General features: G+C 36.6%; 2 protein-coding genes across 4 annotated transcripts in view; one reads left to right on the top strand and one right to left on the bottom strand.

Annotated features, from left to right (window-relative positions):
* The window catches only part of LOC121872682 (proteasome activator complex subunit 4-like), a 105889-nt gene extending 82844 nt beyond the window's left edge, over window positions 1-23045 (bottom strand). For both annotated transcript variants that reach the window (XM_042375662.1, XM_042375663.1), the window contains exons 1-3: window positions 22721-23045; window positions 12960-13100; window positions 12350-12466 (exon numbers count right to left, since the gene is read on the bottom strand). In XM_042375662.1, coding sequence (XP_042231596.1) covers window positions 12350-12466; window positions 12960-13100; window positions 22721-22914 — 452 coding nt within the window. In that variant the 5' untranslated portion in view covers window positions 22915-23045. The remainder of the gene's footprint in view (window positions 1-12349; window positions 12467-12959; window positions 13101-22720) is intronic.
* A 51-nt stretch (window positions 23046-23096) lies between these two features.
* LOC121872683 (acylphosphatase-2-like) overlaps window positions 23097-26218 on the top strand; it is a 41222-nt gene continuing 38100 nt past the window's right edge. For both annotated transcript variants that reach the window (XM_042375665.1, XM_042375664.1), the window contains exons 1-2: window positions 23097-23188; window positions 23343-23436. In XM_042375665.1, coding sequence (XP_042231599.1) covers window positions 23382-23436 — 55 coding nt within the window. In that variant the 5' untranslated portion in view covers window positions 23097-23188; window positions 23343-23381. The remainder of the gene's footprint in view (window positions 23189-23342; window positions 23437-26218) is intronic.

The following is a 26218-nucleotide window of genomic DNA, read 5'->3' as shown; positions in this document are numbered from 1 at the left end:
ACTTCACATATGAACATAACATACATATACACAAAAACAAAATTACAAAATATGAACACATACTTGGGGATAATATTCACAGAAAATTTCAAAATAACAGACTTCAACAAATTTTTGAGAATTGGTCAATTATCAGACAATAATGGCTTGAGAAGGTTTTAAGAGCCAGTCTGATACAAACCTAACTGTATCTTGAAGGGAGAAATACAGATTTAAGTACAGCAATCTAACACCAGCCCTTTTCTTAAGAACTGATATAACAAGTAATGAAGCAACCAGACTCATTAATGTAACAGATAAATCCTGTACTGTACAAACAAGAAAATATGAAGCACACCTTACTAGAAAATACTCCTTCTACCCAATGCTTGTAAAATTACCACTACATTAACCTAAAAGACACTAATGACATTATTCAAGTGTGTTACATCCCAGCAAGTGAAATATTAAACAACTTCGCTATTTATGCACACAGCAACTACTATCCTACCACTGAGAAATCTTAGTATGTTCAGAAAATGTTATGATGACAGAGCTTTAAGTCCTCTGCTTCTGTGAAACTCCTGCTAAAAGCCATCTCTTTACTAACATGCCATTTGTCCATTATGTCAAAGAGTTTTAGTCTCATGCAGTACTTCAGCACAATCCACGCACACCATATCTTGTTGATATACAGCAATATGATTTTGAAATTTAAGTACAAAAAGACCCTCTCTGCTATACAAAGGAATAAGGTAAAAGGCCAAATTTCTTAGAACTGTAAATGGCTATGTTTCACTGACTTCTACAGAGAATTGTGGGTTACTGATAAAGGAACAGGAACAAATATACTACACTACAGTATTTAAATACAAATGTGATTTTTTTTTATGTCACTCTCCTAATGGATGTCAAATTCAAACAATTCAGTACCATACTTCATTTCTCTTTGTACTCATCATATAGAAAATCTTTTAATACAATTTACTAAAAGTATTTACCATAGCCTAGTATTAATGCTCATTACAATTTAATTGGAGCCAGAGCAGTTTTGAAATTGTTCACCAGGAGGTTACTAATTTTCATGTCTGAAATCCATCAATTTCATGTTTTGGAAAATACTGAATTGTGATATTTCTACGACTTCATTTTTCTTTTGAAAACTACATTCTTTGAAAACACGTAAATTGTCTACTATATTCCAAATGTCAATACACACTGTACTGTAAATCAATCTACTGCTGGGGTTATTAAATAAGAGCTGAAATCACTTGTATCAGAACTTCCCAAATTAGCCATACAACCTTGTTTTAGTTACACTTAATGATATACTGTAACTCACTTCTTATCATATTTTCCCAAATGTTTGGGCCCACATGTCACACAAAGCAATGTCTGATACTTTAATTCTCTCATCTGAGATCTTGATGTATCAGGTGCAGCAGCTGTGACACAAGGACTGATGGTTGAACCAAGTCATATACTTATACAGTATCACTCTGCAGTGTGGTCTCGGACAAAACCTCATTGTTAAGAAAGTAAATATTTCAAGGCACCCAATTCCCTTTTCTCTTGAGATTTTTATCTACAATAGTCGAGAGTATTGGGAGAACTTAACAAAGTAAGAATAGAGAAAACTAAACAAAGCAAGAATAGAGACCATAACAAAGCAAGAATAGAAAAAACTTAAAAGAGAAAGATTTGAGAATTTAAGAAAGCAAGATTAAAAAGAACTTAACAAAGAAAGAATAGAGAACTTAACAAAGTAAGAATAGAGAGAACTTAACAAAGAAAGAATAGAGAACTTAACAAAGTAAGAATAGAGAGAACTTAACAAAGAAAGAATAGAGAACTTAACAAAGTAAGAATAGAGAAAACTTAAAGAAAGAATAGAGAACTTAACAATGTAAGAATAGAGAGAACTTAACAAAGCAAGAATAGAGAAATTAACAAAGAAAGAATTGAGAATTTAGAAATTAACAAAGAAAGAATTGAGAATTTAGAAATTAACAAAGGAAAAATAGAGAACTTAACAAAGTAAGAATAGAGAACTTAACAAAGCAAGAATAGAGAGAACTTAACAAAGAAAGATTTGAGAATTTAAAATTTAACAAAGGAAGAATACAGGGTAGAGAAATTAACAAAGAAAGAATAGATAACTAAAGCAAGAATAGAGAACTTAACAATGCAAGAATAGAGAACTTAAAGAAAGAATAGAGAATTTAGAATTTAACAATGGAAGGATGGAGAAATTAACAAAGAAAGAATAAACAAAGAACTTGTGATATAAGTTTATAAGGTACTTTCAGAACACCAGTAGACTCATGACTGAATATTTTTTCATATACAGTACAGTACTTTACTTTTTTCATTAATATGTTTAAATGTACAGTATAGAAAGCACCTATTTCCTATGTCTTTTCAATTTTAACAGTGTTACTTAATACAAGACTGTTTTCTTATGAATACCTACCACCTTGAACATCACCAGCAAACAGTCTGGGTTAATAGCATTTTTTTTTTTTTTTTTATTCTGTGTGGAGAAAATTATATCAACCAACAAGTTCCCAAATGAAATGGATATCAAACAGTTGCTTAGGACATCATCTAAAAGTGCATTTATTAGAACTTACCCTTAGGGATATTAGTACCATGTTTATCAAATAAAATAGAGTGTTAATGACTTCACAATGACATAGAACAATCACCACAGTTCCAAGAAATCTTAATACTGTACACATTTATAATTAATGGATTTTTTTATCCTGGCAAACCTACATACTGTACACCTACTTTTGCATCTGTGATACTGTTCTGTACATTTATCAATCTATGCAGAAACACTGTACAATATATCAAATTGTTGCAGGTATACACAGTAACTGCTGCTTTCTCTTAAAAATTGATCTGCATGCTTCTACACACTGAATCTTATTTATGAAATTTAACTTCAATTTGTGGTATTCTAGTAAAAGAGAAGAGAGTGAGTTATAGAACCATTTTAGAGCTAAAGAAGATGAAGAGTTGAACCATGAAAGAAATTGTTTAATGGTTCAAAGGCTGGTGCCCATAAACACCAACAAATAAGGTTAACAGCTGATGTGTTGATAACCAAACAAACATCTGGTATGAACCATTTGCATGTGTTAGTGAATATATGACAGAAAAGTAAAGTTTTTGAGAATAAGCATAACGTTGGACACATCCTTAACCATAATCAATAAGTCACACCAAAATTTGAGTCTCATTCTCTGAGTGGAGGATCCAGGGTGAACCATTCAGACAATATATATTTTTTTTGTACTACCTAGAAAAAACAAAAACAAAAATTCTATCAACATCTATTGACAGGTAATATGCGTGTCTTCAAAAAATAAAATTTTCTATCAAAAATATTATTCTGCTGCCTAATTTCCTCCATACATGGACTTGGTCTGTACTAAACTAATCAGGATGGTAATATTCACCTTACCTCACTGAGATATTTTACCATGCTAGGACTTATTCATAGTAATTGCAATGAATGAAACAAGAAGGAAAAACACAATATTCTATACCCCTAAGTTATTTTTTTTAGAGCAACGTTTCAGTTCATGTGTTGCTAGTGATTTTATTGGGATATGCCTTTCAATGTTTCAAGGCATAATAATTTATTTTCCTTTATAATTTATAACACATGTGGGGTTATCCTTGGTGACAAGTGTGTATACCGGTAATTGCTATGCATGTACCAGTACATTACTTGGTTAAATAAAACTTCCAATACATAAGAACATACATCTTACTAGAGAGCATACTGTGTAACATGTAGAATCTTTTCATATGAATTCAAATGAATTGCTGTCTCCCAATATAATCAAATATCACAAGCAAAACCTTAAGATGTCAAGTCATCATGCTCCATCGTATACACACCTAAATCAAGGTCTCTAAGAGCAACACAAATAGTTTCCTGTGACTCAACATACATTGGTTCTCTCTCTTATTTTTCTTTCCATTTATTCTTCTTCTAACATTATCAGTCAATCACTCCTGGAAAAACTCAGTTCAAATATTGTAATCCAATTACCATATCTGGTTTCTTCAGTCAATAATATCAACTCACATGTGTATGAGAGACACTTTGTTAACTGAAAAACAAAAGTCAATACAAAATGTCTTTATATTATTGCCAACACCTGATTCTTTAAATCAGCAACAGTACTATCACTATAGTACTGTATAGCAAAATTAATAAGCAAAACTAGTATTTCTTTACTATGTACTGTATTAATCATGAAGGATGGCAAACCTATTCTTTTTCATGTCCAGAAGGCACGTGAATTTTTGACGGGAAAACATTATTTCATATGCCCTTAAAAACTACTATGTTGACAGCTCCAACAGTTCTTAAGTTGCTGGGATCATACTACTGCCAGAAGGATTCTGGCCAGGATACTCTTGGCCAATATTGTTATGTCACTGACATAGATGTGCAATAAGTAAAAGTTTGAATTCAATAACATTAAAGAGGACATGGTGTTTAACTTTTGAACTGCTTGTGCCTTGGATATTGGTAGGAATCTAAACAGCTTATTGTGATATGATGATAATCTAACTAACAGATAGAATGAAGCTAGGATAATTAAACATAAACTAAAGAGTAAAATATTACAGAGGTTCACTGGAGTTAGTCACTGAACAGAAAAACTTTGTCTATGATGAACACATATTTATTTGTATTAGGTTTGTCAGTTTATAACTGTCAGTTCATGTAATAAGATACTAGTTTGGACACAAAAGAGATTGGTTCAAACAAATAAATATGTGATTCTTATCCAAATGAATAACTAAAGAAAACTAGAAATCATTAAAACATTGCTTCTTATCCCTGTATTATGACTACAAAGGTAAATCACCTATAGGGAGAAAAATGAAAAGGCTCTTTAAGCACATAAGCAAGTCCAAGTGTCAATATATAGATCACAATCTCCTTTTTTCATGAGTCTGAGACCAAAAGGTTCTTATTAATGTACTGTATTGAACAATTGTGGGTTTGAGGTCACACTTTGATCCCCAACATAATGATTATGATCTACCACCCTTCTTCATCACAACCATGATGCCTCAAAGGGGAATATTTTAAGGAAAGAATGAGGAGGCAGGTCTAATTAGAGATAACCTACTCAGCTAGTACCATGTGCCACTGCCCAGAGAAACAATCTTTGATTTCAAAACCAATCTATCTTATTGTTTTAGTTCAAGTTGACTAACCATGAACCTAGAGGAGGGAATGTACCTGTTCTGCCTGGATATAGGCTAAGCTAAGCTAGAAAACAGGATCAATCCTTGCTTGATGCCACTTGCTAAGTCTCATTACAGCAAATCGGCTAGAGTAGTGGGAAGGAGAGGCACTAAATGTTCCAAGGACATGTTTTCCTAACTGCAAATGGAGGATGATTTGAAAATATAGGCTGACCCGCTATCTCTCCCTGATTGTATAGATTCTTTGGTGTTATCCCGGAATCTTCACTAAGCTATTAGTACTAGTCCATAAAACTATGAACATTATACTGTACTGTCTCTAAGAGACGATGAGGTCATCTCCGAGATCCTCCGAACGAGGACCATAAAGGTCAGTATAGAAGAAATATTATCATTACATGTACTATTATCATTTAGCATACAGAAAAGATCATCTACACTTACTTAAATAAACATTACAATCAATTAATGCCATACCTACAACATTTATTTATAAATCTACAAACACCTGATACAAATGAAGATTTACATACCTGTTTAACTTTCTTTTCACATTTGCATCTGTTAACATTGCTGACAGCATTATAGCCAGGTTTAACTCATCATTGTAACAAACAGGCTACTGGTGTTATGGTTGTTATTCATCTCATATTTTTGGGTAGATATACGTAACTTTCTTCATTTATTTTTACTCAGTTACATGCACACACCATCCTACATACAGGCATCCCCCGCGTTACGGAACCCAGGGTTGCGGAATTTCGCTCTTACAGAATTTGTAAATTATGACCAATAATTTCGCGATACAGCCCGTAAATCCGCCCTTTCGGAAATTGGGGTAAATGTTAATTAAAAAAAAAAAAAAAAATCACTATACTGTATAAAATTAAAAAAAAAAATTTTTTTAAATTATAATTTGTTTGGTGTGGATTTCTTGGTGTTTGCTACCGCCAAGCGTGGCGTCGCCACGCGGAATCACTCCATTGTTTACATCCAGTGTGCACGCATGTTTCTCGCTCCAGCAGTTGGATTTAACTTTTACAAACCTACAGTAAGTACAGTACAGAGCATTACCCTTATTCAAGATGACTGGAAAAAGGCCATCAAGTGGAAGTGACCGCAGTAGTGCAAAAAGAAGCCGCAAAGGCATTACATTGGATATTAAACTTGATGTTGTAAGAAGGTTTGATGCTGGAGAAAAACTTAGCCAGATTGCAAAAACATTAGGTCTTGCTACTTCAACAGTGGGAACAATCCGTGAGTACAGTAAAATATTTTTATTTATTCCAATTGTATTTCTCTTCATATTACATGTACTATACCATAAATTATTTAATGTACTGTATTGTATGTGTTTATTAATGCTTATTTTCATTCATAAAAGTGCTTGAATTACTTTCTGGGGGCCCAAAAAAATTCCTTAGGAACGCATCTCCAGTTTTATAATAGAAGTCAATGGGAAAATAGGTTTCGCATTACGGAATTTAGCGATACGGTCAATTTTCCAGGGACGCAACCCTTCCGTAACGTGGGGGATGCCTGTACATATTGTGAAAAAGTAAAAGAAATAATTGTCCTAATGGTAAACACAAAGGGAATACAAATGTCTTTGCATACGAGTTAGCTGGCTGAGTGAGGGAGGGGAAGACGGCCACAGTGTGTAGGGGGGGGGTAGAGCATTGCTAGGGAATCGGCAGAGGTGGCGTCTGCGTTACTAAGGTAAACCAGGGAGTATATGCAAATGTTGACTGTGTTAAACTTTCATGTGGCTTTTATTTATTCCTCACATTTACTGGCACTGTATATAATATTTTAAGAAAACTATGGCTACAGGAGGAAAATCCAAAAAATTTTTTTTTCCTAAATACTGCCTGGAAGCTGGAGCCACGAGCCGTGCTGCCATCTCTTGACAGTTGTTGCTACCACTGGCTCTCGCAGACCCCCCGCTCTCCCATGAAAATTCTGCGATAACCCAGATCAATCAATGATAAACGAACGCATGGTCACAAGTGAGGATACCGTGATAAGCCAGATCAGCGATTATCGGGTCTCATGATTATCGAGGATACAGTACATGTATATTGATCTTTTTTTATTTATAATTTTTCAACAAAACTATGTAATAAAATAATTTTCTTAGTATAGTTCAATCTTCCCCCTATGAAAAAGATACATGGATAAAATAATTACGAGTTACAGGACTTGATCTTGAAAGTAACGTAAATACGAGTACTGTACAAGGTGTAAAATTGATTAAAAGTTTATTAGATTTCTTTTAAAAAATGAAGGGAATGAGGTGTGAGGGTTAGTTAAAAAGCAAATGGGAAGGCATCATGTGACAAAGTTGGGAACCACTTAGTTTAGAGTAACTATGAAAATCATACTTAAGTACAGTACTGTATATAAAATCCCCAAATTATGTGGGGTGGTGGATTTAAAGTGCAAAACTGCTTAAAACCTCATGGGAGTTGTTCCAGAGTTGGTTAATCCCTTTTTTTAAGCTACTTGTCAATACAAACACAGGTAAATTGGGTATGAGCCTAGTCCTAACCACTAGTAATATAGGACAAGGTCACACATGTTCCTACTGCTGGTTCATACACAACATGTATTTCCAGTATGCCAACTCACACATGATAAGAATAAGTCAAGCATATAAACCACATGAAACAAAAAGAGACAAATATTTTTATATGTTTATGGACACTATTAAAACTGCAGTATCAACCCTGACAACTATCCCTCAAGTACCAAAATGGGCAGACACTGTTTTATTATGAAGCAGAAGAGAACAGAGTGAAGGAAGTGTGACTGTTCTCTGTGAGTGTCATCTGGGGATGGAAGCATAATGATGGATTGGTAATATTATAAAAAGAAAATGGCAACCAGGAGTAGGGATGTGAGGTATTAGCCAGTTACCTCAACTCTAATTACACCTCATAACACCAAAGGTCAACCTCTGTCTCTAATCACTGTCTTTGCAGGGTGATGATAATGATGGAGAGGGGTGGACAATCATAAGATCAGCCCCCAGCTGTCATGTGGGGACAAGATGAGATGTTAAACTTGCACAACTGGTTGGTGTCATGATTAAAGCTAATTAGCAAATGGTGTAAAGCAAAAAATGCAGGTGACAGGGACGCTGTAGTGCTCATTAAGGTGCATGTGAAGTTTTATGACTGTAGTAAGGCCAATACTGTTTGAGAAAAGTCAACTTAAAGATACTGTACATACAGAATAAAAGAAAGCCATGAGTAACATAATACACTTCAGTACAGCAAGTCCTAGTATAAAGTCGTCCCGCTTAACGTTGTTCCGGTACTATGTCGCTAAACTTTAGAGACCAAAAATTTGCTTAACGTCCCGGTGATCCGATACTATGTCGTTTTGCGTCGTCGCGGACTACTTTCTACGACACATCACCCGCTCTTGTCTGGCCACTCCTCGCACTGCCCTCACACGCAGAATGTCACAGCGTCCCCAAGCAACGCCGAGCCGGTCTTTGTTACGACTTCACATCATTCGTGAGTGCTTAAGTGCTTTTGCTCTAAAACTGTACTCTAACCATTCGAAATAGCTTCCAAGTGCTACTAATGCTAGTGTAGTCATGAGGCAACGTAAGACCATTTACCCTGGCTACAAAAATGGATGTATTAGCCAGTTTTGAAAAGGGGAACACGATGTGGACATAGCCGCTGTGCTTGGTCTAACCCCCCACAACGGTGTGTACTATCCGAACCAACGCTGACAAGATTAAGGTTAGTGCTGGAAGTGGTTCTTCTCTGAGTGCAACTAAGACAACTCATACTATAAGCACTGTGATAGAAAAGGTGGTAAAGAAACTGGCAATGTGGATAGAGGACCAGAATCAACGCAATGCACCTGTGAGCCTTATGGTTATCCAACATAAGGCCAGATCCTTGTTTGATGACTTAAAGGCAGAAGAGGGTAAAGGATCGAAGGAAGAGACCTTTACGACCAGCCGAGGATAGTTTCAACGATTTAAGCGTCATATAACTTCCACAATATTAATATGACTGGTGAAGCTGCCAGTTCAGATACGGTTGCTGCCGAGACATTCCCGCCAGAATTCAAAAGGATTATCCAGGAAGGAGGCTACTCATTGAAGCAAGTCTTCAATGTGGATGAGAATGGTCTCTTTTGGAAGAGGATGCCTGAGAGGACCTATATCTCCAAGGAGGAGAAAAGAGCGCCAGGTTTTAAAGCGGCAAAAGACCGCTTGAACTGCTGCTTGGCGCGAAGGCTGCCGGCGACTTCAAGCTGAAACCTATGCTGATTTCTCGCGCTACTAACCCACGGGCCTTGAAAGGCTAAGGATCACCTTCCTGTCATTTACAAGGCAAACAAGAAGGCAAGGACAACCGGCGCCATATTTAGCCAGTGGTTAAACGTGTACGCCGTCCCTGCAATGAAGGAATACTGTGGCAAGGAGAACCTTGACTTCAAAATTCTTCTGAGCATTGACAATGCTCCAGCTCATCCTCCCAATCACAACAACTTGCATGACAGTGTAAAAGTTGTATTCCTGCCTCCCAACACAACAGCACTAATGCAGCCTATGAACCAAGGCGTCATCGCCACATTCAAGGCGTATTATTTACGCCGTACCATGGCCCAGCTGCTCAACGCTACAGACGGAGAAAACAAACCTACGATCCGAGAATATTGGCGTGCCTTCAACATTCTTCATGCAATTGACAACATTGGCAAGGCATGGGAAGAGGTTTCAGAGAGTTGCCTGAATGGTGTGTGGCGTAAATTGTGGCCCGAGTGCGTCAACAGTTTTACGGGATTCACAGACTTAGTCCCAGCTGTGAATAGGGATATCCTCAGTTTGGCTAGACAGGCAGGCTTTGATGAGCTGGAATCAGAGGATATTGAGGATGTCCTTGCATCCCATACAGAAGAGGTCACCAATGAGGATTTGTAACAACTAACAGAACACAGTCATGTTGAAGATAACGATGAAGTAGAACTTCAACGAACGCTAACTACCAAGAGGATGGCAGAAGCGTTCAACATGATCCAGCAAGGTATGCAAATCCTTGTAGATGACGACCCAAACAGAGAACGTAGCACAAAGATTCAACGCAGCATTGATGACAGTCTTGGTTGTTACACTGAGATGTATAAGGAGAAGAAGAGTCGCACCAAGCAGTCAACGCTGAATTGATTTTTTCGTTGTGGGACGGCAGAAGCAGCAGCAGCAGTATCTTCACAACAGCTGGCAGCCGAGGAGGAGCAAACAGCAGCCGAGGAGGAGCAAACAGCAGCCGAGGAGGAGCAAACAGCAGCCGAGGAGGAGCAAACAGCAGCCGAGAAGGAGCAAACAACAATGGAAGAAGAGCAAACATCAACGGAAGAGGAGCAAGCAACGGCGGAGGAACCTCAGTCAGCGCAGGAGGGGGAGGAGGCAGCCGCAGTCTCAGTGACTTACCACCCTCCTCCCCTCTCCCCTCCCGCCATCCGCTTCACTACCCACCACACACTCGTTCTACCACCTCCACCCATCGGTGAGTATCCATACAAACTTGGTATAGTTGTACAGTATATGCATGTACTATTTTCTATAGAAATGGCAATGATTTTCTGTACAGGTATATGTAATGTATTTCATGGGGCAAAGGGAGGCTCAGGAACGTAACTCCCATACTTTATCTATTTCTTATGGGGAAAATTGGTCCACTTAATGTTGTTTCGTATAACATCGCGATTTTAGGAACGTAACCCCGACGTTAAGCGAGGACTTACTGAAGAACCCTTATGACATTCATGGCACTGGGTCAAGAGAAATTTCAAATGTTCAGCTTCAAACAAAGAATGTTCACCTTACTAGTGAGGACAAACTTATCACTTGATTTTAACTTTTGGCAGTAAAATTAAATATCTGAAATAATCTGAGTGTCTCCAAAATGTGTCATTTCAGAAAAATTGAAAATGACAAACATGGTTACAGTAACTCCATTCAAAATCTAATAAAACAGATTTTTGAAACTGACATTGATACAGTACAGTATTCTCAAAAACTTTAAAAACAATGTTGAGTTGCATTAAAGTACACCAAGATTTGAAGATGATATTGAAAAGTCTCCCAAACATCAAGGAAATGGCAGAATATACCGGGTAAAGTTGGAATCACACATACTAATTCTAACGGCCGTGCAACCAATGCTGATTATCACTGATGAGAAAAAAAATGATCTATTACTATATATATTAAAATTTCTATACCAATGGATTGAGAATTTCTTTTGAGTGATAGATTAGCGGCCAAAGGCTTAAGGTCAAAGTTGGAAATCTTTCTACTTATGAAAAAAATAATAATTCTTTCTATCCAGTTGCTGGTAACAACTGTGCTCATCACAGACAAGAATCAAGATCAGGCACATTTATCTCACCTCTATTGTTATAAACTGGTCCTACCCTTACTGAATATATAGTACAGTACAGTAAATATAAAAATATAGAAGGGAGTAACATGCACTCACAATTACTGTACATGAACTAGCAGGACACAAAAGGTTTGGGGGGACACATAGATGGTGGAGCCTAAACTTCATCACGAACACATATTTAAACATTACAGTATAGGCAAGACTTAACTATCCAGTGAAAATAAAAAGAATTCCCAACTACAAAAAAATAAATAAATAAATAAAAGGCTATTTTCTTCTTAAAAGAGAATAGCAATGGGATTCAGATTTACAGGAAGAGGTAACAGACTTCTCTGGCTCAGTGTAATTCAAAAGCAGAGGTGAAGTTATTACAGTCATACTGTACACATGATTGTGAAACTATATATATATATATATATATATATATATATATATATATATATATATATATATATATATATATATATATATATATATATATATATATATATATATATATATATATATATATATATATATCTTTAAAACTACATATAAGATGTCCATGAATTACCAAACATCAAGATTTGATTTTTATAAACATGAGGGATTACAGCACCTTCATTGAATTAGGAACTATGAACTACCAAGAGATCAGCCTGCCTCTGGGTCACTTATGAAGAACATGAAATGTAATCCCAACAGTAACTGAAGAACTATGTAAAACTTACGATGGCAGCATCAGCATCCCAATGGTGTTGTAGGAATTGTAAAATAGGCTATTGTATAAATCATACAATGGGCGCCACTCCAATACCAGCTCACCCGGAACTATTAGCTCTTTCTTTCTGTTTGGATAAACACCAACCATTCATTAATACTATTGCAATTCATTTGCTAACAATTATCAAATCATGAAAAAAATAAAACTGTCCAAATTTTATAGCAGGTAGAGGCCTCCCCCGCGTTACGGAAGGGTTCCGTTTTTTTCCCCCGTAATTCAGGACCAATTTTCCCATTGACTACCATTATATAATTTGAGATGCATTCCCAAGCAAATTTTTTGGGGCCAAAAAATGTAATACAAGAATGAGTAAAAACAAAAAACTTATTCTGGGGTGTATGCTGTACCATCATAAGGCACTCGACTCAAGTCCACCCAGCTGTGAATGGATACCTGATTTTACAATTGGGGAAGTGAAAGTGGTTGAATAAAGTGATGGCCACTCTGCCTCCATGTACAGCAGGCTTAGTATAGTGTGCTGTATCCACACTGCAAAACTGCCTATCAGGCCTATGCAATGCACTGAGAGAGCGAGAGAAAGAGAGAGAGTTACTTACTTTAACAAGATAGTGAGCATCTGGGCAAATTTGGCCATGACCCAAAACTCCTGGTTGAGAGTGACAGCCAGTTCGTACATGAGCTTCACCAGACATATGTGGTCCTCTTTGGAGAAACACATGCCATAGAGCTTCACAAATCTGCAGTGAAAAATTTAAACATTACTTCCTCTATCTGTTGCCACAATCAAATTCCATTTAATAATCACATCAAACTTTAATGCTACAGCTAAATGTAAAAGGGAAGAAAATACCTTTACTGTACCGTATATACAGTGTATACCACACAAATAGGAACCCATTACACCAACCACCAGCTGAAAAAGAATGTCCTAATTTTTCCACAAATATGAGGAGAATATACTCCCTTGAGCAATACATGCTAAAATAAAATTATCAAAGGTACAATACACATGACATCACATTCTAAAACATACACACACACTCTTTATCATACCATAATACAGCAATGTAAAACTGCAAATTGACAGGTGCATAAAATTAAAACAAAGTGCCCTTTCCATGTTGCAGTACCAACCATTAAACCTCAACACCTTAAATTCTGAGTAAGTTTAAGCCATTGCATTAATATATCTTGTCCTCCATTACTTGGACACAAGATAAACACAATTTTTTTTTAAGTGTTAGGGGTAACTAGCCTACCCTATTTTGGAGCCTCTTTTTACATGAACAAATTACTCCACAAGATAAAGCTGTGCCCAATCATGGCACCCATGTGCAGCAGACAACCTTAAAACCTTAGGGATAATATGTGCAGTGGATTATTAGATAGAGGTCATCTTTTGTTCTATGGGTCACTAAAATGTGACCAGGGCAACATCAGACCATTCAGTAGTACTGTACCTGATTTCACATTCAGTAGTACTGTACCTGATTTCACATTCAGTAGTACTGTACCTGATTTCACATTCAGTAGTAATGTACCTGATTTCACATTCAGTAGTACTGTACCTGATTTCACATTCAGTAGTACTGTACTGTACCTGATTTCACATTCAGTAGTACTGTACCTGATTTCACATTCAGTAGTACTGTACCTGATTTCACATTCAGTAGTACTGTACCTGATTTCACATTCAGTAGTACACATTTCACATTCAGTGGTACTGTACCTGATTTCACATTCAGTGATGTACCTCACATTCAGTAGTACTGTACCTCACATTCAGTAGTACTGTACCTGATTTCACATTCAGTAGTACTGTACTGTACCTGATTTCACATTCAGTAGTACTGTACCTGATTTCACATTCAGTAGTACTGTACCTGATTTCACATTCAGTGGTACTGTACCTGATTTCACATTCAGTGGTACTGTACCTGATTTCACATTCAGTAGTACTGTACCTAATTTCACATTCAGTGGTACTGTACCTGATTTTACAGTTTGGAAAGTAAAGGCAGTTTAACATAAAACTGGCCACACTGATTCCTTAAGTATTGACACTAAATACTGTGCTGTATCTGCACTATCCCTTATGGGATTCCTGGCCTACGGGGCAGCAATGTGAAGCATACTGAATAAAAGCAAATACTTTATGATGAAGGTTGGACTGCAGAATTGCATATACTATACTGTAACTCAAACTGAAAAGGTGATTTCATATCCAGAGAAGAACAAAATTATGTTCCGGTAACCACAAAATTTAGCACTAACTATTTTAACAAATCAAAAACTACACAGTCCTATTACACACAGGTATCCTTCACTACACAAATGATTGCTAACTGAAAATTATATTATTACACTTCTTTTTTGATATCCAAAGCTGGTATTCACTTATCCAAATGTTGGTCTGATCGAAAATTTTAATTGCATGCCAGGCACATCCCAGGAATAAGCTGGGGTGGTCACTATGGTCATCAAATATGCAGTGTTGTCTCTTGATCCATCTGTATTTATGCCATCCTTTTGTAAATCTGTACACAATTGTATCCAAGCAGAGAGAAGATTCCTCAGCTACCGCATCCACTGCCTGTGATAACTGAAACCAAGCTTGAGACAATCAAGCATCAGGAATGAGGGAATTCTCAATTTAAGGTAATGTATTGTAACAACTGTATAGAGTATAGCTATGTATTTTACTTAGTTTTTTTTTTAGGTATAACACTCTAAATAATGTTTCAGTAATTGTGTAAATCACAAGAAAATACAAAACACAGTACAGTACTGTACACTAATTATACTTTCCATTTACAGTACTGTATTATGTTACTGTGTTCGCTATCCGAAAATTTGATTACTGAATAGTCTTAAAGGGATCTAACCCATTCCGTTAGTGACGGATACTTATTCATGTGGCAATGCTGCAGAAACAAGGTACAAGTATAGAACAGGTGTTGATCATTTTACGATAGGGTTAGGGACTTCGAAAAGCCATCATAAGGTGATTGATCATAAGTACTGTACAGTATATCGATATTAATAACTTATGGGGAAAAATAGGTTCTGTTCCTGAGACCCTGATGAGCCAGAGTTAGCAATCAGAGCAGTTATTTTTCGTAATTTCAGGTCAACATACGTAACTGTCTTCATTTTTTTTCTTTTGTTACGTGCACAAAATTTTTCATACAGAATGTGGAAAAAAAATTATTTTAAGGCCAAAAACATAGAGAATAAACATTTCTTACGTGCACAGGAGTTATCACACAGACCAGGAGAGGGATGGGCAAAGTAGGGTTCTCAGCTGTTCTCTGTCTCGTGTCCCGTGTGTAGTGACATGATTGCCAAATGACAATGAAATATTTTTTCTTTTCTTTTATTCATTATGATTATTTTTATTTATTTAGTACATTTACTGGTACAGTATGGTATAAAATATTTTATGTACAAAGAATAGCTTCTTCCACACACAAACCATCCATTCAGCTGCTAAGTGTGGCAGTCATAGGGGACAAGCAGAGGCTCCCATACATCTCGCACGGGTTGCACATGTTACGCTATTCCAAGATTGCACCATCATATCTTGGAATATTGTGAGTTACTATTGCACATCACTTTTTTATAGCAGTGACAATGCAGGAAAAGCATTTGGGTAGCAATTGGGTAACGACCATCGTTAATCTCATCTTAGCTACTGCATAGTAGTATTTACAGTATTGTAAATTTCTTAACATCGTAAAACTGATTGATCGTACATCAATCAATTGTATAATGGTCAACACCTAAATCCCAAATGGGGGTATATTTATGACTTTACATTTAATTGGCCTTTAGATATTACGGGTACAGGGTACAGTAAACCCTTAAACTACGCAGCCCTCGTCCCTTTGTGGATTGCACTACTGGTTGCATGGGGAGCAAGGGAGGTTGTATACATGCATCTGACAACTTCCACTACTGGCCACGAGGGGTCTCTATGATGGAGCAGGAAAGTCCCACTGCATCTTAGAGACACAGAATACACCCCCATGCTCTTCATATTTCTTATTTTAAAGTTTTATATTATATTTTCCATATTTCTAAGCCACATATTGAAATGATTTTTCCACAACTTTTATAGTTTCATTATATGTAACAATGGCAACATGTATCACCATCTCGCAGATCGCAGCTGACTCCTAGCACGTGTCTTAGAAAACGGACTTCTTTTACAATTATTCTACTCTAGAAATAAAGAAAATGCAGTACAGGTATACTAATATAAAACTATAAAATAAGAAAAATGAAGAGCATGGGTGTGTATGTGCGAGAAGTGAAAGCGTATCTATGGAGGCGGTTCTAGCCAAGGCCTTGGCTATAAATTATGTGGCCGACTCGCCAGCCCAGCTGCCTCGTATATTGTTACTCGTAATGAAACTATAAAAGTTGTGAAAAAATCATTGCAATACTCTATGTGACTTAGAAATATGGAAAATATAATATAAAACTATAAAATAAGAAATATAAAGAACATATGTGGAAAGTAAATGTGTTATGGAGTGTTTTTTGTTTTCATTTTTTGGCAATTTCGGCTCCCCGTAGATGAACATTGCAGTTTTGGGTCTTCATTAACCTAATCCCTGTGATGTTTAAGGGTTTACTGTGACTATTGTCCCGAACGTCCTCCAATTGGGATACCTTGACCATCATGGCAGTGTTGCCACATGTACCAAGTCACCTGTACCTATGCTACTGTCAAAGACAAACCAACTTCCCATCTATCAATACACTGTAGTGTACAGATTTCTATTACTGTATTTGTGTTTACTGAAAATAATAATTTATAAAATATTAAGTTTTTTAATAAATGTCTTTAGAGAAAATATTAGTTTCTTTAACCTAAGCTCAGTGTGTTGCTTGGCTTGACATCATTCTGTAAAAATTTTCACTGGGAAGATTCTTGTGTATTTAGTGCACTATCTCTGTGCTACAGTGCCATCTTTATGTCAGGCTCGCATAATGGAAGAAGTGGAAGTACAGTACTACATTCCCTATTTTTTTTACAAGGAAGTACCGGTAATAGTTCATCACATGAAATTTCAATTTATGCAAACCTTTTCTGGAAAGCAACCTCCACATATATAGGACCCGCTGTATTTGTTTTAATGTAGAAAAGTATTTTCAATGAAGAAAAGGGAACTGGCAAGTGCAACATAACGCACGCATGCACACACTATTTTAAAATTTACTAAATAATATTAATTTTATTCCCAGTAAATAGAGTACTGTACTGTATATACGGTAATTCAGAAGTTTAGGAATAAGTATACTGTACAGTATTAAGATAAAAAGTTGAGAAGAATGATGATAATAATAGCACTTCCCTCCCTGTCCTCCTTCAAATGGTCTCAGTGCCAAGTTTCTGCTCACTGCCACTGACATGTCAGTGACCTCATTTAATCTGTCACAGACAGCTTTAACATCATAATAGCTAATGCTGATACCCTAGTGTGGCCTGGTCTAACCTTGGTCAACACTCTCAGTGTGTGTGTACGTATTTTCTAAAATCTGTCTGGCCAAGTTGTGGGAAAACTAATCCTGAAATCCCCTTTCCTGGCAGAACATGCATGCAGACCACCTCTCATAATAAAGGTTGCCAACTTGGGAGTTCAATGTACTTAAACCTTTATTTATTTAACCCAGGTTAATACAGTGTATTAAACAATATGGGTAAACAAATTATACCCAGTTACCCAATACAGTACTGTACAGGGATATCAAGTACAACAGTTGTCCTTTACAGAAAGGAAATGTTATAGCAAGAGTGCCTGACCTATCATCACACTTCAAGTCACAAGCTATGGTTCTAATGCTGCAATCAGGACTAGTTCTGCCATTTTTTATTCAGTTTTTAGTCAAATGCTATTAAACAAAAGTCCACAGACTGGCCCTCCCTTAAACTATTTACTTGCTACAAAAAAAGCTAAGTGTCCTACCTCTATTATGACATATCAAAGATTTTGGGCAAAAGTTAGCTACAGCAATGAGATCTAATACCTAGGTTAAAATCTAATACTTTTTTTATCCAGATAAATGTTTCCAAAAACTTACTACAGTAGTCTCTCGCCAACCGCAGGGGTAAGGTTGCTGAAAAACCCCGTGGTTGGCAAATCCCCGGTAAAATAAGCAAGAAGAACTTACTTTGATATCAGGTACCAATGAAAGCACTTTCTTCAAATGCCATGGTGTAATTTTATGTTTTTTGGGGATGTAAGAGTACAGATGGTTTGGTTGTTGCACTGAAACACATATTTCTTCCTCACTGTCAGTTCTCTGTTGCATTTCGAACACTTGCACATCTTACCAACCAGTCCATGTTGACAGATGAACTCTTGGAGACAGTTGTCATCCTCCACAAGCAAAGATAACTTGTGTTATGATATCAAACATGAGACGGTAACAATGCCATTGAGAACCAACATGTCTTTCTCCTTCAGTCTTCCTTGAGGAAGAACAATAAGTACAGTAGTAATATCTCCGCTAGCCGAAATCCCTCTTAACCAGAACTCTCCGAAAGCTGGAATTGAAATTTTCTCGGATAATCATTCCCAAAGCCAGAATTCTCTGGAAAATTCCAGGTTTGGGAATGATTTGCTGAGGGACACATTTTCTGGAAAATTTTACCGGTTCCCAGAAAATTCCGGGGATGAGGGATTTTTTTTTTCAGCTTTGAGAGAATCGTTCTCGTTACTACTGTACATGACAACACGTGACTAAGCTTAGGTTAGATTATGATTTGTTGCTTTTCAATGGAAAATGGTGATAGTAATATAAAAAAACATGCTTTTTTACTTCTTGATTCTCAACTTGGAAGTTGAAAAAAAAAATTTAGTGCTTCCCCACACACACACACAAAAGACTACAGTATCACCATTGCATTAAGCATCAAATATTGAGCAAAATGAGACCAAAAAAATGTCCTCCAAACTAGCAAGTCATGATTCAATGCTACTCGAAAGAAATTGGAAATGTATCCAAACCTAAGCCTTTATACATAGAACAAGTTCAACAACCAATTGTGGAAAAAAAAAAAAAAAATAAAATAAAATAAAAAATTGCTCTGGCTATAAACATGATAACCCAGAAAGTGAAGCCTATAGAATTTAAAACAAGACAATAATAAAACCCCCAATGTGATGGTCCATTGTTTATTTGAAAGGAAGCAAAGACCCGATTAAAAATATTTTGGTTTAACAGTGCACAAAACACGCCACGCCACAGGAGAATTATCGGCGAAATACTTACAATAAATAATTAATTTCTTCCCATACACAGCAGGTGGAGATATGAAATTACTGCCATATGATAACTTTTTTTGCTGTAGTACCCTGATATTACGCGGTCAATTGAACCCACAGGGTACTGCAGAAAGTGAAAACCGCGTAAAGTGAACAACAGAACATATGGGATTAATTCCAATAGAGACTGGTCCGACTCCCAAACTCCACTTTTTCCGACACAATACCTATGTTGTAGTAAAAATAACATCTAAATTTTATGATGGTATGCTCACACAATTAATATTTAAGAGAAATACAGTCGCGAGGTTAATGTCCATTCAAATAATGGACTCAAATCCCCCCCCTCCTTCTTCTCAGCTCATTAGCTCCTACCTCTGAGCAATGATTGGGTGAAAACACTAGATTTTAACGTTTAGTAATAAATAATACCTCAGACTAAAGTTAGGATAATATAATTGACATTTCTGGATTCCTTGCAAGTCAGGGAATATTTTGAATGTAAACTTCATATATTTTGCACAAAAGATAAAATATTTGCTTTGTGTAAACCAAATTATTACATTAGATCGAAAATTTGTATGCCTAATGCAAAATCCATGGTTTATATTCAAAATGATCATCATATTGTAAGAATTCCAGCAATGTAAATTATATTCTGGTCGAGTAATTTGTATGAATTTTATGAGCTAAAACAAATAAATTCAGTTAATAAAAAAAAAATATTCTTCATGACATTATCTGTCAATCAAAGTACCCCACCTTGCCTCCCCCCCCTCACACTCACGCCAGCTGGGTCAGTCGGTCCCAACCCTCCCCCCCACCCCCCACCTTCCCTCCCTACCAGAGAAATGTTTGGGTAAAAATACTAGATTTTAACTTTTAGTAATAAATAATACCTCAGACTACCTGTACCCCACCAGCATGTTGATGCACACGCCGTCACAATCACACTAAAAGGTATGTTCCTCAACATTGTCAATGCCTATGTGCCTCCCTCCACCGCTACTGTACCTGTCCCACCGCACCATATCACCTCCACCCCCACTGTACTTCGCCACGCTTAGTACATTGGCAACCCTGAGCCTGGCCGCACTGTTTGTAAACTTTGTGGTCAACCCGACTCTCATTACATCCTCACTTGCCCAATGACCTCCTCCTACAGGTCCCCAGCTGTTACCAACACCTCTACCCTCCCTGACCAGATATCCCTCCTCCTAGTGACAGGCCTGGCACTTGACATTATTAGGGACCTGCCACACTTTGCCATAAACAGATAAATTGTACCGGGAATTTTCCCCCCCACACATTCATCATTCTGTCACTTTATGTAACTTGCTGACAAAACCCATGACCCTTCAGGCTTTTACGCCCTTAATGTACGAGTCATAAAGGCAAGCATGAACTCCGCATGCTTCCCAGATGGGTGCTGTAAACGCTTCTGCGCTTCACCTTGCACAGGATGTAAGGGGGTGCCCAATAAACTAGCCCCCTTGGGGGCAACCTAAAAAAAAAATCTAAAATCTGTATAAGCCTCTCAGTCCCTGTAAAAATTCAGTTGCCTCTGAACATGTCTTGAATAAAGACAAAAGTTAAGGTGCTCCATTGTTTCCCTTTTCTTGCGTGATTTTATCGAGATTTATCATGTTCACGTTTCCATTGTGGATCTACATGAAACATTAAAACACGTAAACTTCGAATTTTGTGAATTGCAAGTTCGAAACCGACAAGAAGCGCTACGTAATGTGTGACTTCCATAATGAATGGCAACACAGAAAATGCAATAATGGTATATTAAGGGACGTCTATGAAAAATAGATTATCTTTCCATTTAACTGGAAAAAACAGCCAAATATTTAAATCCTGCCTGTTAATATCATTGTTGACCTCGGCCTACTTCCTATGTGGGCCGACATTACTGAAATGGGCTGAGATCACCGCTGCAACTGGCCCGAAGTCACCAAGGGCCGACTTAATCTGTATCCTCCACTGAGAATTAAATAAGAGTAGATAACTGCCAATGAACCTAATACTGTACACTGTAATTAGTTAATTCCTCTTTTCTGTTTCTATATTGGGTATGGATGCAAAATAATACAAATAGATTCTGTACCGAGGTTCACATTTTCATTCTTTTATCATTTTAGGAAAACTTTGGTAAATATTTGTTTAATGGCTGTGGCTCCTCTTTGTTATGATTTTTTTTTTTTTTTTACTCAAATCTGACCTTCCTTTTTGGGGCAAATTAACTCATTTTGTAAAAGAAAAATAATTTTTTTTTTTTTTTAATAGAACATAAGAACATAAAAAAATAAGGAGTCTGCAATAGGCCGGTTGGCCTGTGCATGGCAGCTCCTGTCGAGAGTTACTACCACTCTCTATCATCCATGAATCTATCCAGCCTCCCTTTGAAACTTTCCAGCGTTCCAGCACTTGCTACAAAGTTGCTAAGCTTGTTCCACTCGTCCACCACCCTATTTGTAAACCAGTTTCTTCCTATCTCCCTCCTAAACCTAAACTTATCCAACTTGAATCCGTTGTTCCGAGTCCTATCCTGCTCGGATATTTTAAGAACTTTATCAATATCACCTTTATTGATTCCTTTCACCCATTTCATTTATTTGCACAAGAAATGAAGGTCAGATTTTAATAAAACACCCAAAAATACACACACACACACACACAAAATAAAATAATAAATTCTCGTAACAAAAATGAGCCACAGCCATTGAACAAATATTTACCCAAGTTTTCCTAAAATGATAAAAGCAGGAAAAAGAGACGTGACCGATCGCTAACAAGCCGATCAGTGGCGAAGAGGATAAAAGTAAAAAAAAGTAAAGTAAAAGTACAGAATCTCATAACAATTTCAACTTTCACATCACAGTTGAAGCCTAACCTAACCTTACCTTACCTAACCAAAACTAACTAACCTAATAATCCTAGAACAACCAAATAAGAAAATCTTGCCGCAGTTATTAAACGAATATTAACCAAAAATTTTAAGAAAATGCCCTACAGTATGTTATCTTAACAAAATTCACCAATACGTACTGTACTAGTTTGTACACTTCACTAACCTTGACAGTTTGGCTACCCAGTGAATACATCCTGGTCTAATGTCACGAAGAATAACAGCTTTTGATAAATTTTCCTTTATATCACAGATCTGTTCAAGAATTTCTTTGCCTATGTGTTCCTTGTATGGCAGGAGCTTATTGTAAATCACTTGTTTCTGAGGCTTGTAGCCCAAGTTAAAGTCGTCCACCGCCATCTTCACTCGCCAGACGCCCCAACAACTGCTCCGCTTCACACCAACATGACTTTTGCGTTGTAAACTGTTTAAGTAAAACGCAGAACTTTCACGATGATGTTTCCACTATGATTGCTGCCATATTGTTTACGTCACTAAAGACCACAGCTGTAGTTGGTCGAGGCCGATACTCTCCACCAATGGTCGTGGAGGAGACAGGTGAGCCAGGCGGCGGCCGCGACGCTCAGCTGTTACTGTTGTTGAGGTGGCCGCTGCTAGTTCCTCGTGCCGCAAGGTACATCACCTAACTAACGTTAAAAAAAGAAAGATTGTAATAGTATTATTTACATCTGATTAAGGTCAATATATGGTTTGAGTTAGAAAAGGTTTAATTTTATTCAACTTTGGTTGAAAAATTACTTTTAAAAGCTAGTGACTTTCCTCCTCAGGAAACAGTAGTCCCCGAGACTGTCACGGAGGTAACCACCATGGCTGCTCAACCACTCATCTCTGTCGACTTTGAAGTGTTCGGCATTGTGCAGGGTAATGCTACTTTGTCACTCCTGTAGAGAATGTTCACTTATTTTTGTTTAGCCTTTAAAATTTTTAGGTTCTGATAATTAACTAGCGGCATCGGGCGTATGGGAGTAAGGGTAATGTAAACTGCGGAGTATGGTTCCCTGAGGAAGGTTTCAGTAAGGTTTTAGTAATAATGGATTAAAACATAATTACGAACCGTCAGTTAGTTAGTGTCTTTTATCAGAGCCTTTACAGTATGTAAGAATGGAACACAAGTGCTCGTGTTTGTCAATTGGTGTAATGTGGTTTGGTTCATATAAATGGAAAGCTAATATTTCTAAACTTTATAATAGTAGTTTTAATAGTAAAATATAATTTATCTTAAATTAAGTTTAAGATACAGTATATTATATACAGTATTCTCAGAATATTATATTTTAATCTTTTTCTAGGTCTTGCAATTAGTAGGGCCAAGTTAGGCTTCACAGCTGTTTCCACAAACCCTATAGATTGTGATAACACTGATGTACTGTATATACATTACCTGAATATGGTAATTAATGAGAACAGCTCTACCACCAGAAGGGGTTACAGGGTATTTGATTTTGTTAATTTTTCCACAGGTGTTCATACCATTATAGTAAGTACCCCTGTACTGTATTTTAAAAAAAGGTGACAACTTTTTATTTTATTTTTTATTTTTTTTTTCCACGATCATAAATCACTTGTAGTGGGCAGGGTATGAAGGATGAGGGAAATTGTTGGGTAAAAAATGTGAAAACTGATTACAGTACAGGTGTATGACTAAAATGATGTCTGGATGCTTTGTACATGAAGAAATTAATTATTTACTGTAAATACTTCTCCAAAAATCTGCCTTGTCACCACGTGTCGTTTGTGTTTACAATGAACCCGCTCGGTCTGAGCGTACTCTCACGTCAACCAAAAATATAAATTTACACCATGATGCTTCAACAAAGCTGCTTTTATTGTTACCAGATATTAAAATAAGTACTTTCTCCTTAATGTGGTTGTGGGGCCCCCGGCTTAGAAGTTAGGTAACGTTAGGTCAGATTCTTTGGTTGGTATGGTCAGGTTCTATTAGGTTCTTTGCATTTTCATAATTTTATTGCTTACTATCATCCAAAGAACATCTGTGGACAAAATGAATGAAGTCAAACAACTTCTGGTGGTAGTGCTGTTCTCAGACATTACCCTGAATATTACTTCCTATTTGTGTTTGCAAGCTATTATGCTACCTATTCTTAGGCAACCTTATAATGTTTCACAAATAATTGAGGAAGATTTTTAAGTTATTTGGGCAAATCATATATAATTTCCAAATTACTTTATCAAGCCAGTTATGTAGATCCTTAAGGGTCATATGACACCCTGGGAAGTTTTATAAGATCATAGCAATTAAGTTAAAGGTTGATCTTCAATCATTTAGCATCCATACCCACAGGACTTTTTTGAAGTGGTGGGGGCAAGCTGTAGACTACCACCATTTCGGATCTTCATCCTGCAACCAGTGCTGACACTTATGCCCTGATTCTTTTAGGATTTTTTAAAAAGAAATGAGAAGTTCAAGAGGGGAACATGGCGACATGCTCTCCCCTCTTGAAAATTTTGGTTTCGGGGACAAAGGCAGAAAAAATGTGATAAGACTTAACCAAACTATTTTCCATTTCTTGATGGACCTGTTTATGTAGTCAATTATAATAATGAATTTAAGTTTTAGTGGTTAAATAGAGCTTCAGATTGCTTGAGAATACTGTAATACATTTTATTTAATAAGAATATCTTTCTTATCAGCCTTTATTTTATCCTAACTGAATGAAGCTGATGAAGAATATTGGGAGAATGTGTGTTAGTATGTAGTAGGCTATACATGTACAGGTATTCCTTTATTTCTCTCACAGTCGATAGAAAATACCTGTGCTGCAAATGAAGTGAAAAAAAATAATTGATTAGAAATATGAAAATTAAATAACTACTGTATATGGAGGCATATACAGTATACAGTAGTGTATAACTACAGGGTATACCATATACTACATGTTTGTGGTATAGTTATACATTACTCTATATGAAGAAGCAAACAAATCTGTGTGTGTGTGTGTGTGTGTGTGAGAGAGAGAGAGATGGCTTAGTATGATGATATGAAACTTTTGATAATTAGTGAGTCATGCTTCTAGAAGACTCTTACAGCTGATACCAGATGACTCGTGAAGGTTTGGAAATGAAATTTCATTAATATAATCAGTTATGTATTGTACTCCTGGTACATGAATTAACAAGGAAATACAATGTATGCTGTATATGATAAATCTTTATGTACAGGTACTTTAATATTACTACAGTACTGTTCTTACTAGAGGATGCATCCAGATAGATACAGATATTTATTTAACAGTAAAATCATCACATAAGTTTACCATTGGTTCAATATAATATAGTACAATACTGTATAGTGTACAGTACATAGTCCATGCAAGTACAGGTATACAATTACCAATGTGCCTAGACTGGGTATACAGTACAGTACAAACATTGGTAAACATTAAGGCAGTTCAATGGAGTATAGCCCAACAAAACCATCAGATGGTTATATCCAGTAGGGGCCTTTGGTTGGTTACTCATTACATTAGCACAGTATACAGATACAATAATAGTAAATCTTCACGAATAAAAGTGAAAATTTGTTAATGAATATAACAAGTACAGGCAAACTCTGTTATTCATAGCCTCGGAATTTGTGACCCCGTTTATCCGCAATCAATTTATTGTTACTCATTTCCACTAT

The sequence above is a fragment of the Homarus americanus genome, unplaced genomic scaffold (assembly GCF_018991925.1).
Source record: "Homarus americanus isolate GMGI-L3 unplaced genomic scaffold, GMGI_Hamer_2.0 scaffold39155, whole genome shotgun sequence".
Taxonomy (NCBI): domain Eukaryota; kingdom Metazoa; phylum Arthropoda; class Malacostraca; order Decapoda; family Nephropidae; genus Homarus; species Homarus americanus.
This window is presented reverse-complemented; position numbering and strand designations above follow the sequence as displayed.